The following is a 12,307-nucleotide window of genomic DNA, read 5'->3' on the forward strand; positions in this document are numbered from 1 at the left end:
GAGAATTATTATTGCTTTAGCAACGACCTTAATTCACTATTTTATACTTTACAGTAACAAGTGTTTCGGGAGGGGCAAGATAAAAAAAAATGCAACAAATTTTCGTATACTACTGACTCAAACTTGTCCGTCGCTGGTGTGGTTTCAATATTGAACTCTGCAACAGGTACTCCTCGATTTGCCACTTGCGGAGCAAACATCGCAGCTGGATAAACAACAGATGAGGTACCAACAATTAAGCAGATATCGCATGTTTCCACAGCCTCTTCTAATAAGTAAAATATAAAAAAATAAATATCAAATGAATGATGAATATTTAGAATTACCTTTAAGCCATGCATGTGTCAGGTATATTTGTTACCAGCTCTTTGAAGCACAACTTTTTCTAGATTTTCACCAAACCACACAATGTGAGGCCTCAACAGACCTTTACATTTGGCTTTTTTGCATCGTGGCAATTCTTGTACCGGAATCGGCAATGATTTTATCTCTGGGTCTGGAGCTCTGGGCAAACATATAAAGAGTAACGTAATTCAATTTGATTGGCAAGCTGATTCAACTTCAGTAATTTTGAGAACGTTTTTCGAAACTTGTTCATCAAGGTGTTCCAAAGTTACTTTTTATTACCCCTTTCCCTCAAGGGCTGGACATATTGGACTGTTTCGATCCTCCGCTACTTCTTTACAGACTGTGCATCGTGTTTTATATAGAGAGCCATGTAGCTCGACAACATTTTTTGAACCTGCACGCTGATGCAGTCCATCAATATTTTGTGTTACTATCGTCACCGTGACCCCTTGCTTAGTCATATGGGATTCAAAGGCTGCGATCGCTTCATGTGCCTATCAATCACAACAAGAATACCCCATGGGAACTACAAATTTCTGATGGATTTTGATACTTGAATAAGCTTTTGCAAGTCATGCCAGTCATTGGTTGAATTATGAATCATGTTTGTTTCTTGATGGATTCAAAATAGCGTTTACCTTGTTGGGATGAACGCCGAGTACTAATTCACGTCTGTAATGATAAAATTCCCAGACTAATGAAGGATTTGCAGCAAAAGCCTCTGGTGTAGCAAGGTTCGGAGCTTGATAGGTCCTCCAAAGACCGCCAGCACCTCTGAAGGTAGGAACACCAGATTCAGCGGATACTCCGGCTCCGGTGAGGACCAATATATTTCGCGCCTTTTTCAATACCTTGCGGAAAGAGATCATTTCTCTTTATTATTCGCTCTCCTTCAGCTGTCAAATTCAAAATTGGAGTTCGTGCTGGTTCGTGTAGACTGCTGCGTCTGCTTTGAAACAAAACGAAGAGCGCAAGCAGTCGACAGTCCACGTCCGACATTTCTTCATTCAAGAAAAAGGAACGCGGAAGTACGTACACTTGCATGTCCGCAGAGGAAGGCTTGAAAAAGTAATTACGAAAAGTTTTGTATTTTGATACTCTGTAATAGCAATTTCCGAATAGGGCCTTACATAAAAGCCCTTAGAAATACTAACAGTATGCCAGAGTTTCATTGAAAGGAAATCCAGTGTTCAACACAGCTGACTAGCTGGCGGTATTCACTCCGCTTTTTTACCGTCAAGTTAACCTCAAGAGTGAAATGTTGGTCTATACGAAGATGATCGTAAGCTGCGGTAACTTAAAATTGCAGTTACCGGCGACGCTGAGAAGCCTAAGTACTCTGAGTCCGAAAATAGAAACGAGAAGAAAACGAAATGAGCTTTTTGATAACGAAAAAAAGCGTCAACGTGCGGCAGTCGGTCGAATAGAGAAAATAGAGGTGAAATACTTGGGATTAACCGAGGACGTGACACTGGTAATGAATAAGTTTATTTCCACACCTTACAACTGTGCGCAACATATTTCTGAAAGCGTCAGGAACACCGCAGCTCTTGCTGAAGTAAACGGCGTACCTTGGGACATGCACTCACCACTTGTCGAAGCATGCGATCTCAAACTTTTGATGACCAGTACCCCTGACAAGCAGGCTGTAAACAGAGCATTTTGGAGAACATGTTCGTTGATGCTAGGTGCCGTTGCAGAGAATGCTTTCAAGGATGATATCGCTGTTCACCTGCACAGTTTTCCGGCACCAAACCTCAGATCTGGTAGTTTTGTGCATGATATTTGTCTTGGTTTTAATGACTGGCAGCCAACTACAGCGGAATTACAGTCACTCTCCGCTCTGTTCGTGCAGTTAAGTCAGAAGAAAATTCCCATTGAACGATTGGAGGTCAAAGAGGATCTTGCTCTAGAAATGTTCCAAGACAATCCGTACAAATCCATGCAAATTCCAGACATTGCAAAGAACAATAACAGCAATGTTGTCCTCTACAGAATGGGAGAACACATAGAAATCAGCAAGGGGCCAATGGTTGGAAATACCAGTCACATCGGGAAATGTACCATTGCTTCTATTCACAAGTTATCTACCGATGAAATTGGGACACTCTACAGATTCCAAGGAGTCGCACTTCCCGCTGGACTTTTACTCAATCATTTTGCCTATGGAATTCTTGAGGAGAGAGCAAAAAAGTTTAACAGTAGTATATGGGTCCCCAATAAGATCACTGAAGACACCGATGATCACGTAGCAGCAGCAGTTAATTAGTATCATTATTTTCATGTAATTATTACAATTCAAATTAAATTTCACCAAGATTTAAATATTCTGTAATTAAGTTTTTCATACCTTTAGGTTTTTTCATCCATAATAATATATTTTTCCACAGACCAGCTGAAGAGTGAGAGCTAAACGCTATAAATATTTTCTTTCGTATTAAATTCAAATAGAACTGAATAAATATTTGTTGTATGGAATACATTTATTAATTTGTTTGAGGTACATTCAGGTTACCGTCGACTAATCTAACAGAAGTATTTGAACCGTGATAGTATACAGGACTCGTACAGTTTGTTTGAGCATGAAAATCGTATTGTTTTGTTTGTTCACGGGATTGCTGGCTTTAGCCATTTGTAAGGATGCTATTCTTCGATTCTATTTCATTGCCGACGAAGCCGTGGATTGGGCTGTTACACAGAGTCGATGCGAATGGGCTAAATCTGTTTTCCCCTGCCCCTGTAGTATTCAGTTGTGGCAATGATGCAAGGATCTCATCCAGAGGATATAATCAGACATGGCAAGTCGGTAATTCGGTTATTTTTCAACTTCGTTAATTTCATTATTTCTAATTCAATGTTTTCAACATCATTCAGGTCTGGACCTCATAATTGAACTATAACGGTGTTGAATCGTGCTCACAACGGACTGCCCTTGACCACCAACGATTGTTTATTATCTGCTTGTCTTTTTATCTAATAAGTAAGAACTTTCTTCTTGCAGTTACCTACTCAGGTAATGAAACAACAGTAATGAATCAATATTAACTAAAAAGTTACTATTAATGACGTTGCATTTATCATAACAAAGCCAAATGATACGAAACAAAGCAATTTCACAATTACTAAACGAAATTAACTGCTTAGAGCCACAGGAAATAAAATAAAATTAGAAACGGTTTCATTTTGGGTACCATAAAACCTGGCCGTTGGATTTAATTCATAATAATTAATAAGTAAAAAGGAATTTCACTTCAAATTATTATTATCTAGGTAATCTCATCATTCTAAATTATTATTGATTATTCGACTCGACGTTTTTTGAAATAATCATTCAAATCTTATTAGCGAGGTGAAATTAATGTAGGTTTAACATACATACTTATATGACAGGTAATATAGTGAAAGTAACAAGAACAAATCCTGAATTTTTGCCATCTGGGTTGAAACTAATCATTTTATTTTTTTTTTTCACTTCACATCAGCAGTCGCTTTAGTTCGTTATCGTATAACAAGTGATTAAACAGTCACGTAAGTTTAAAGGCCGATATTCTTTATCACATTGAGATAACGTGATATGTGGATGAAACAATACGTGATTTTAATTTCGTAATTTATTTTGCAAGATAATTACCGATAATCAGGAATAGTCTGTCAATTGATACAGGGAACATTCAATATAATTTATACCTTCCCTAGTAGAAGGATATAAAATTATTTGAAGCATATAAGCATGTATGAGGAAGTACCTACAGGTTGCGACCTTGGCCAGACTTGGCATAACAGCCCGCAGCGGTACACGACCTGGTTTAAATATCTATTTACTCAATTAATCAATATTAATTATTTCATTAGAAATTTTATTCAACGTCGATAAACATTTCGCAATGTACATTACAATGATGATTAATTTTTACAATACCCAAAAAATAGAAAATTTGTGTCCACAGATGTACCTATTATGATAACAAAACACTGCGAGATATTATTCCGTTGAAAACTGGAGAAAGAAAAAAATGGCGAACAAAAATCAGTCGATATTCATACAAAAATTTTAAAATCACTGGGTAAGAAAATATTGGAGGTCTTATGGCCGCTAATTTCGGCATGTTTTGGCGGTCACCCTGGTTACGTTACGTTCAAGAATTGCGTATGTATTGGCTAGGGTCCAGCTTTGTGGACAGGGACAGCTCATAGTTGACGAGGAGTACGACTTATATCACGCAAACACGTTTTGTGTTGACTGCTGCAGGCCGAAGAGCAGTTTGATCACTAACTCAACTTACTCTGTTGGAGGCGGTAAATCCCTCCACAAAATTCCTGCACGAAGCATATCATCGGTATCAGCTGTGACGGTGAATTTTAATAATTCCATTTCATCCCATACTGACAGCAATAATAATAAGAATCAAATAATTCATTTCACAGAGATAAAAAATTAGCGGGCATAAATAAATGTCAGACATGGGACGCACCAAGAAGAAGGTCTGCATTGTAGGAAGTGGAAATTGGTGAGCTAAGAACGTATTTCGAAAAATAGTGTTCAAAGTTATATTACAAAACAGCCGAAAGAACAAAAAATTGCATCAATTATATTTATAATTGAATTCATTATTTCATCAAGGTTGATGAAAAGTTTAATTAACCAAGCTCCTTATCGCACCATAATTCTTCGTCTAACAAACAGATCAGAAGAAACAATTTTTATGGATTTGTAGATTCTACAGCAGAACGCGTATAATTCTGTCCATGAATTTTTTAAAAAACTTCCATATATTCGATCCTCAAGAATATTTGCAATGACAATTGCGTAAATTATTTTTGTTTGCTACACCGCTGCAATAATAAAGGTCGAACCAAGGTTGTTATGAGTGTAGTGATGCTGCACCATATTGCGATTTCGATTGAATGCAAATTATTTCATCCGTCCAGTGCACAATATTATCAACTTCAATTTCTGCGTTAATTCTTCTTGATCTTTCTTATAGGAAATTTTTCTTATCGCGAACATGAAATGTGTTTTTTGTTTCATTTACTTTGTAGTCGGGAACCAAGGGTTTATTAACATCATCCGTATCGTGTGCATAAAGAGAAGTATTGTGTCCTTTCTTTTTATCTGTTCATGCAGCAAATTATGAATTTGATGTACTACATACGGTATGTGGGAAAAAGTATTTTAATACAATTGATCGCGACCTACAGCTCGATCGTTGGCTATATGCTGTAGGTAATGGAGAGCAAGGTTTCCCGCTCACTATACATTGAGATGGCTACCTTGACTTTGGACCAGATTTATATTTTAATAAATTATTAATAGATTTGTGAATCACTGCACAATGCCTGCAGATTATGTCAACCATTCAGGTCAAACGTACATGGGTATGATTATTAGATTGTATAAACCAAATAGGGACATCCTTCGAGCGGTTATTTTTATCAGCAATACGCCCTTTGAATTTTGTAACGCACGTTGTATAATTAATTAAATTCGATCATCACGAAACAGAAAATTTATAACAAGTTAATAACTACATCTTACGATTATTGTTATTCTTAAATTATTGTGATTATTATCATCGTTGTTGTTGTCATTATTATTGATATCAATTTCTTTTTTCAGGGGATCAGCGATAGCTAAAATTGTTGGAGCTAACACCGTTAAATTCAATAATAAATTCGAGGAGAGGGTAACCATGTACGTTTACGAGGAGATGATTAACGGAAGAAAATTGACAGAAATTATCAACCAGGAACACGAAAATGTCAAATATCTACCCGGTCACAAACTTCCTGAGAATGTCGTGAGTATATTTTATCGTTAATGATTTTTGGTCGCGGGTCGAGGGGAGGTAAGGTATCTTTTTATACAAGTATCGACATGGTATACGTATGATATATTGGTTTATTTATTTAGAATATAAAATAGCATATACATATATATTTGTCTTATGGCATTTTGCATCTTGATTATCTCGTGGTTGGTCGGTATTGAAAATTTGAAGGAAAAAATTAGTAATCGGTTGTTGTGCGGACGTAAACTTGACCAGAGGGCATGGTGACCTTGTCGACACCGCCTGGGAATAGTTTTGGAAGATCTTCTTCTGGTACGGTTGGCAGTATCATGACTTTGTCACCTGGCTGTGAAAAGAAGAGAGAAAAGAAAGTAATCAGTGGTCAGCCGTGATTAATCGTTAAATTGCTAAGTTGTGCAATCAATCAGGAAAAACAAACGGACGAAAAAATGTTTTCACAAAACTTACCACCCAGTTGGCTGGGGTCGCGATCTCTGGGACACGATCAACGAGTTGTAGGGAATCTATGACCCTCAAAATTTCACTGGTAGAAAAACAAAGCAGAAAATCAAGGCGTGAGTTTAGTTATAAATTCGATATAATTGAATTGATTTTGTATTTTCTATATTATACTCACTCGACGTTACGTCCTGTGGATGCTGGATAGAGGAAAGAAAGTCTGAGTCTGTGATCGGGGCTGATGATGTATAGGGCACGAACGGTGAGAGCGAAGTCTGGATTTTTTCTGTTTTCTTCGTCGATCATATCGAGCTTTACAGCGAGGGTTCTGTCGTGATCGGAAATAATCGGGTACGGAAAATCACCGGGAATATCTCTGCAGTATGATTTTATGTCGTTTACCCAGTCAACGTGATCTTGAAGGGCGTCACATGAGTGAGCCAAAAGTTTTACGTTCCTTTTAGAAAATTCTGGTGCATGCACAGCGATTCTACCCAATTCTGTTGTACAGACGGGCGTAAAGTCAGCCGGATGCGAAAACAGCACAACCCATCTATTCGCAAATAAAATTAAAAGTTATTTCCAAAACTACACCGTACGGTAAAAGATAAAAAATTTTCGGTTCATGAAATTAAAAAATTACTCACGAATTTCCCTGCCACTTGTAAAATTCTATGGGACCCTGAGTGGTCTGGGCCTCGAAATTTGGAATTACAGTGTTCAACCTCATGTTTATTTATTTATTTATTTATTTAATTAATTATTTCCTTTTTAGATCTTATCTCTGAATTGATTTAAATCGGATACTTTGCGTTGCGTGCTTCTGCGAGTAGCTGGAACCGACTGATGCTGTTGGAAGGTGTTGCTCCCTTTTTATAAGTCTGCCACAGCAACGTAAGTTGCGGTATAATCGCTGTAATCTGCATTCTTGTGCTGCTGGTATCGTTCGTATGAAAACCGCTTACTATCAGTGTTGTCAGTTTGGTGGGGATAACGTGACGGATCATTTAGTAAAACATCATTCAGCAGATTTAATTCTGTCAAGACAGCGATGCGGTATTGAAATACATACCGCTCATGTGTCGACGCGCATTTTACACGCTAAGATTATCGTAATCCCAATGTAGTATTTGCTTTGTATTTAGCACAATGACGTAACTTATTACGAAACTGTACTTGATCGGATATTTCATCGGAAGAAAACTCCACCCAGATAGTTCGTTACGCAGCATGTTTGAATTTCCATCCATTATATCCTCAAATTGACATTGAAATTTCTTCTCATGAATTGAAAGTTGTACCGTTGGACCATATCCTAAAACGTGAAATTGAGTGAAATATTTTTAGTTTTCAAATTGCAGTACGAATATTTTTGCGAAAGCGTTTAAATTCAATTGCACGTCGCAATGTGTGATGCAAAATATCGAAGTTTATCATCGCTTGCTTAGTCGTTTGTCCCCACCACACCGGGCATTACTTTGACGTCAGAATGGACATCGGCGTAAACACGGAGCACGTAAATGACGAGCGAAAAATTATTTCCTTACGTGGGTTATTTTGTAGTGATTCAACACTTTTAAAATTGAAAATATCGACGCCATTGCTTGATATAACAACTTTTCTCAAGTCATCATTCGGTCTTTTCGAACCGCTGGCAACTCACAAGATGAGATTCTGAATTCGGCTTGCTCACAAGTTGGAGCATAAAAACGAATCGCGTGGCGTAAATAATAATATTCTGTCGTACGTCGAAATGTTTGACAGTTTTAAAAAATCTCAAGGCTGCAAACGCAGCTGTGATGAATGGATGACAGTTAAATTCAGGTGAACGACATGTAAACTAATTCCATGTACTTATTTGAAAAAAGAAAAACTGGAAACATATATTTTGGATTGAGGAATGCCAATATTATACTAACATGTATTCTTACCATGTTTTGATGTTGTAAGGTCGCGGTTCCTGACCTCATTGAGGCGGCGAAAGATGCAGATTTTCTGATCTTTGTTATCCCCCATCAATTCATTCGTACACTATGTGCAACGATGCTGGGCAAAATTAAACCAACAGCCATTGGATTATCACTGATTAAGGTGAGGTTTATTCCTGAAATAAATTCATCTTTCTTCTTTTTATTAGAAGTTGATAAAAACCTGTCCATTTTCAGGGCTTTGATCAAGGCGAGGGACAGTCCATCGAACTCATATCAAAAATCATTGAAAAGAATCTGAAAATTCAGTGCTATGTTCTAATGGGTGCAAATTTAGCAAATGAAGTAGCCGAAGGAAAATTCTGTGAGACTACAATAGGTGAGGCAAATGAATAGAAAAATTTGTAATCGATAGATTCAGTTTCTCATCTTTGAATTTTTTAATATATCAGGCTGTAAAGACAAGCGTACCGCTCCACTTTTAAGAGACATGATACAAACGGAAAACTTCCGGGTTGTGGTCGTAGAAGATGCCGAAGCTGTGGAAGTCTGCGGGGCATTAAAAGTATGATAAACTCATACATAAATAGTTGCAGGTTTTACAAATGATTTTGATGATTACTCTAAACAATTTCTTTTTCTTTGATTCATTAGAACATCGTTGCCTGCGCTGCGGGTTTCGTTGATGGTCTTGGGCTAGGTGATAATACAAAAGCTGCGATTATTAGGCTGGGACTAATGGAGATGGTTAAATTCGTTGACACATTTTTTGGGGGTTCGAAACTCTCAACATTTTTCGAAAGCTGCGGCGTTGCAGATCTGATCACAACTTGCTACGGTGGTAGGAATCGAAGGGTTTGCGAACAGTTTGTGAAAACTGGAAAGGTGAGCAAACTTAAATCCTTCGTATCAGTAGATATGAAAGTTGTCATTAATTTTGCAGACCATAAAGCAGCTGGAGGATGAACTTTTGGCTGGTCAGAAACTTCAGGGACCAGCGACAGCAGATGAAGTATTCGCGATGCTAACAAGTCGTGGTGTGACAGAAAAATTCCCACTTTTTACCGCGGTACATCGCGTTTGCATTGCTGATCTAAAACCAACGGATTTGATCGACCAGATTCGCAGCCATCCTGAGCATGTGTTAGTATCACACGACAAATATCATCAGGAGATAATTGAAGTCGTCGCATCTACGACTGTGAATAATTATGACGTTCATCAAACACACAACTCAACAAATAAGCTTCTTAACTCTTCGTTATCGCATTTCCATAGGATAATTGTTGCGCTCATATCATCGTCCCTGTGTGCATTAAATAGCAATTTTGTTATCGTTTTTCCGTCACAGGTTCGCACCCAAAGCTTTGTACATGTATTGAAAAAATTCCTCAACCCTCATCAAGACTCAAGTGGAATTAACAGACCTTGTGCATGCTTAAATGATTTTTTAATACACATTTTCTTCATACAATAAGCTATGAATTTTTCGAAGACCAGGTGCGTTTTTTATCTGATAGCTTATCGATAGCTTGCCCAACCAAAGTAACCTGCATAAATACATATTTTTTTAGGATGAGACTGGAGGGTGTCATCGAAGATGAAGATGAAGCGGTTGCACCTTAGGATCCAGACAGCAGGTCGAATAGCTTATTTTAAATTCTAGAAAATTAATAAAATGAATCTGAAAGGAATTTGTCGGAAGGAAAGAAATTCACTACTGTAAATACTGTAATTTAATATACTTTGTGTATACATAATACATTAGTTCAATATCATATTTAGACGAATAAATGACTTCGAACTCGTTGGTACTCAGATTATCAGTAAGAATTATTGAGTAACTTTAACTGCAATGGATATGTTATCATTAAATATTGTAATAACTATTTTATCATAAGGAAACTTTCAAACCTGGTAATAGATCGATTACTATAGACGCGCGCTAATCGAACCATCGATTACTGTGGACGCGCGCTAATCGAACCATCGAGAGTGATCGAACATAGGATCGAACTTACACTCAACGATCGACCTATAACTATCGCATATCGTAAACTGAACCGTCAACGAATTCAGAGGAAACACACGTGAGTTTATTGTTTATTTGATTATTCGGTGATTGGAAAGTAAAATGGGGAAAAAAAGAAAACAAGGTGATGACAAAGATGAATTTGAATTTGATCCCATGCCAAAGCATCTACAGGTTGCTCACATTAAAAACCAAGAGAAACGTCTTATAGTTATACTGGATGGCGCTCAACTAGAATCCGTCAAAGTAAGGTTATTTTATGTTGATATACTGATCCCGTAACAAGTCGTAATTCCCTGATTTTGTTCCTTTGTTCTAAATGAATAGGTCGGCAATAGCTTTGAGCTATTAAACTGCGACGACCATGCTAATATACTAAAGAGAAATAATCGGGACCCAGGGACTGCCAGGCCGGACATCGCACATCAGTGCCTCTTAATGTTGTTGGATAGCCCCTTGAACAGGGCTGGATTACTCCAAGTTTATGTTCACACGGAAAAAAATGTCTTGATCGAAGTGAACCCGCAAACTAGGATACCGAGGACTTTCAAGCGGTTTGCTGGTCTGATGGGTGAGAAATTCAACCATAGTAAATCATTAAATATCATTACATTTCATCATATTTCATTACAGTACAACTCCTTCACAAGTTCAATGTCAGAGCTTCTGACGGACCAATGAAACTACTTAAAGTTATTAAGAATCCCGTAACCGATCATCTCCCTGTAGGCTGCCGCAAGTTAGCTATGTCCTTCAGCGCTAAAAAAGTTCAAAACCCCAGGGAATTTGTTACTGCTGACGAACCTATCGCCATTGTTGTAGGGGCCATGGCCCATGGTCAAGTGAGTAATTAACCACTCTTTCTTCATCTATTCTTTGAGGAACGTTTGATGTACCGATGACATCTGAACAATTGATTTCAGGTTAAGCCAGAATATGCCGAAGATACAATATCTATAAGTAATTATCCTCTTTCGGGTGCGTTGACTTGTACCAAATTGTGCTCTGCATTTGAAGAAGTTTGGGGAATTATTTAGATCGGTGAACAATATGCCGGTGTAGATTCATTGGAATTTTACGCTGCTGCAAGTTCATATCTGTACATTGCAAAATACGCTCCTACAATCAAAAATGTGTCATCGAATTTTTCAACAGAATTTGAGCGACTGATGCGAGCGTTTGGCTTTAGCTTGGAGAAAGCATAAGAGCTAGCACCGAAACGCCTATTGTGGGAGGTTACTGAACTCCCTTCTCCGTCGGCTATACATACCTATATGTATGTATGAAATTTTGTTTCGTCATCATTGCAATATGGCTGACAACGTCGTCCCATGCACGTAGACTGGTCAGCTCCATAAAATAATTTGCTAATATTTGGTATTTCGAGAGGGTGTAGTTGGAATGGTTGTTGGGAGGTAAATTTACATATGAAAATAAAGTTGTTCGATCAAAGTTCGCAGTTAGTGTATAAGATGTCCTGTTCTTTTATTTGTTGATAATCTCTACAGGGTTTTCCCCAGTACATCCGCCATGTTTTATAAAACTAACGGAACTCGATGTGCATTGATGTCACCGTCGACGTATTATATCTGAAATGTAAATTATTATACAGCCTTTAGATGGATGAATTGATTTTTAAATGGTGACAATATTTATGACATTTGTTTTGGTGTTTGTAATTGTGAATATTGAACGTTTAGATTTTATTATAGATTTTGTGGCAGTCCGAATTGCATTGTGGGTGCATACGG

General features: G+C 37.6%; 5 protein-coding genes across 8 annotated transcripts; 3 read left to right on the forward strand and 2 right to left on the reverse strand.

The window, feature by feature from the left end:
• Positions 1–10: 10 nt before the first annotated feature.
• On the reverse strand, positions 11–1,251 carry LOC105684300 (NAD-dependent protein deacylase sirtuin-5, mitochondrial-like). Its single transcript, XM_012397552.4, has 4 exons — positions 987–1,251; positions 628–842; positions 362–504; positions 11–268 (listed from the first exon to the last, which is right to left on the reverse strand). Exons 1-4 carry the CDS (start codon positions 1,215–1,217, stop codon positions 42–44), a joined length of 816 nt encoding a protein of 271 aa, XP_012252975.2. The 5' UTR covers positions 1,218–1,251; the 3' UTR covers positions 11–41.
• Positions 1,252–1,451: 200 nt separating this feature from the next.
• LOC105684298 (39S ribosomal protein L39, mitochondrial) lies at positions 1,452–4,797 on the forward strand. The gene has a single exon (XM_048658268.1). It carries the CDS (start codon positions 1,607–1,609, stop codon positions 2,615–2,617), a length of 1,011 nt encoding a protein of 336 aa, XP_048514225.1. The 5' UTR covers positions 1,452–1,606; the 3' UTR covers positions 2,618–4,797.
• Positions 4,564–10,344, forward strand: LOC105684297 (glycerol-3-phosphate dehydrogenase [NAD(+)], cytoplasmic-like). 3 transcript variants are annotated; one of them, XR_007279363.1, is made up of 10 exons: positions 4,564–4,700; positions 4,774–4,856; positions 5,966–6,146; positions 8,547–8,687; positions 8,762–8,903; positions 8,977–9,089; positions 9,179–9,409; positions 9,468–9,667; positions 9,876–10,024; positions 10,099–10,344. XR_007279363.1 is itself a non-coding variant. In XM_048658265.1 (9 exons), exons 2-9 carry the CDS (start codon positions 4,801–4,803, stop codon positions 10,148–10,150), a joined length of 1,116 nt encoding a protein of 371 aa, XP_048514222.1. In that variant the 5' UTR covers positions 4,564–4,700; positions 4,774–4,800; the 3' UTR covers positions 10,151–10,344. The 3 variants fall into 3 exon arrangements, 2 of the variants coding, with proteins under 2 accessions (XP_048514222.1, XP_048514223.1); XM_048658265.1 differs by lacking the exon at positions 9,876–10,024; XM_048658266.1 differs by lacking the exons at positions 4,564–4,700; positions 4,774–4,856; positions 9,876–10,024 and adding an exon at positions 5,453–5,502.
• LOC105684302 (peroxiredoxin-6-like) lies at positions 6,230–7,462 on the reverse strand. The gene is made up of 4 exons (XM_012397554.4): positions 7,244–7,462; positions 6,775–7,149; positions 6,606–6,681; positions 6,230–6,483 (listed from the first exon to the last, which is right to left on the reverse strand). The coding sequence occupies exons 1-4, from the start codon at positions 7,324–7,326 to the stop codon at positions 6,355–6,357; spliced, it is 663 nt and encodes a 220-aa protein (XP_012252977.1). The 5' UTR covers positions 7,327–7,462; the 3' UTR covers positions 6,230–6,354.
• Positions 10,345–10,483: 139 nt separating the features above from the next.
• LOC105684301 (ribosomal RNA small subunit methyltransferase NEP1) lies at positions 10,484–12,246 on the forward strand. 2 transcript variants are annotated; one of them, XR_007279366.1, is made up of 5 exons: positions 10,484–10,802; positions 10,884–11,127; positions 11,190–11,398; positions 11,480–11,971; positions 12,065–12,246. XR_007279366.1 is itself a non-coding variant. In XM_012397553.4 (4 exons), exons 1-4 carry the CDS (start codon positions 10,659–10,661, stop codon positions 11,591–11,593), a joined length of 711 nt encoding a protein of 236 aa, XP_012252976.2. In that variant the 5' UTR covers positions 10,484–10,658; the 3' UTR covers positions 11,594–12,008. The 2 variants fall into 2 exon arrangements, 1 of the variants encoding a protein (XP_012252976.2); XM_012397553.4 differs by lacking the exon at positions 12,065–12,246 and having other exon boundaries at positions 11,480–12,008.
• Positions 12,247–12,307: the final 61 nt, after the last annotated feature.

The sequence above is a fragment of the Athalia rosae genome, chromosome 7, assembly GCF_917208135.1.
Source record: "Athalia rosae chromosome 7, iyAthRosa1.1, whole genome shotgun sequence".
Lineage (NCBI taxonomy): Eukaryota > Metazoa > Arthropoda > Insecta > Hymenoptera > Athaliidae > Athalia > Athalia rosae.

What these genes read in the sequence shown, in the direction of transcription:
- LOC105684301 (XM_012397553.4), top strand. Translation starts at nt 10,659, where the DNA reads ATGGGGAAAAAAAGAAAACAAGGTGATGACAAAGATGAATTTGAATTT. An exon ending in CTCAACTAGAATCCGTCAAA is followed by an intron (nt 10,803 to 10,883) that starts GTAAGGTTATTT and finishes CTAAATGAATAG; the next exon opens with GTCGGCAATAGCTTTGAGCT. An exon ending in GCGGTTTGCTGGTCTGATGG is followed by an intron (nt 11,128 to 11,189) that starts GTGAGAAATTCA and finishes ATTTCATTACAG; the next exon opens with TACAACTCCTTCACAAGTTC.
- LOC105684300 (XM_012397552.4), bottom strand. Translation starts at nt 1,217, where the DNA reads ATGATCTCTTTCCGCAAGGTATTGAAAAAGGCGCGAAATATATTGGTC. An exon ending in CCAGCCCTTGAGGGAAAGGG is followed by an intron (nt 505 to 627) that starts GTAATAAAAAGT and finishes ATGTTTGCCCAG; the next exon opens with AGCTCCAGACCCAGAGATAA. An exon ending in AGTTGTGCTTCAAAGAGCTG is followed by an intron (nt 269 to 361) that starts GTAACAAATATA and finishes TTTACTTATTAG; the next exon opens with AAGAGGCTGTGGAAACATGC.
- LOC105684297 (XM_048658265.1), top strand. Translation starts at nt 4,801, where the DNA reads ATGTCAGACATGGGACGCACCAAGAAGAAGGTCTGCATTGTAGGAAGT. An exon ending in TTGGATTATCACTGATTAAG is followed by an intron (nt 8,688 to 8,761) that starts GTGAGGTTTATT and finishes GTCCATTTTCAG; the next exon opens with GGCTTTGATCAAGGCGAGGG. An exon ending in AGTTTGTGAAAACTGGAAAG is followed by an intron (nt 9,410 to 9,467) that starts GTGAGCAAACTT and finishes TTAATTTTGCAG; the next exon opens with ACCATAAAGCAGCTGGAGGA.
- LOC105684298 (XM_048658268.1), top strand. Translation starts at nt 1,607, where the DNA reads ATGTTGGTCTATACGAAGATGATCGTAAGCTGCGGTAACTTAAAATTG.
- LOC105684302 (XM_012397554.4), bottom strand. Translation starts at nt 7,326, where the DNA reads ATGAGGTTGAACACTGTAATTCCAAATTTCGAGGCCCAGACCACTCAG. An exon ending in TCCACAGGACGTAACGTCGA is followed by an intron (nt 6,682 to 6,774) that starts GTGAGTATAATA and finishes TTTTTCTACCAG; the next exon opens with TGAAATTTTGAGGGTCATAG. An exon ending in CGACCCCAGCCAACTGGGTG is followed by an intron (nt 6,484 to 6,605) that starts GTAAGTTTTGTG and finishes TTCTTTTCACAG; the next exon opens with CCAGGTGACAAAGTCATGAT.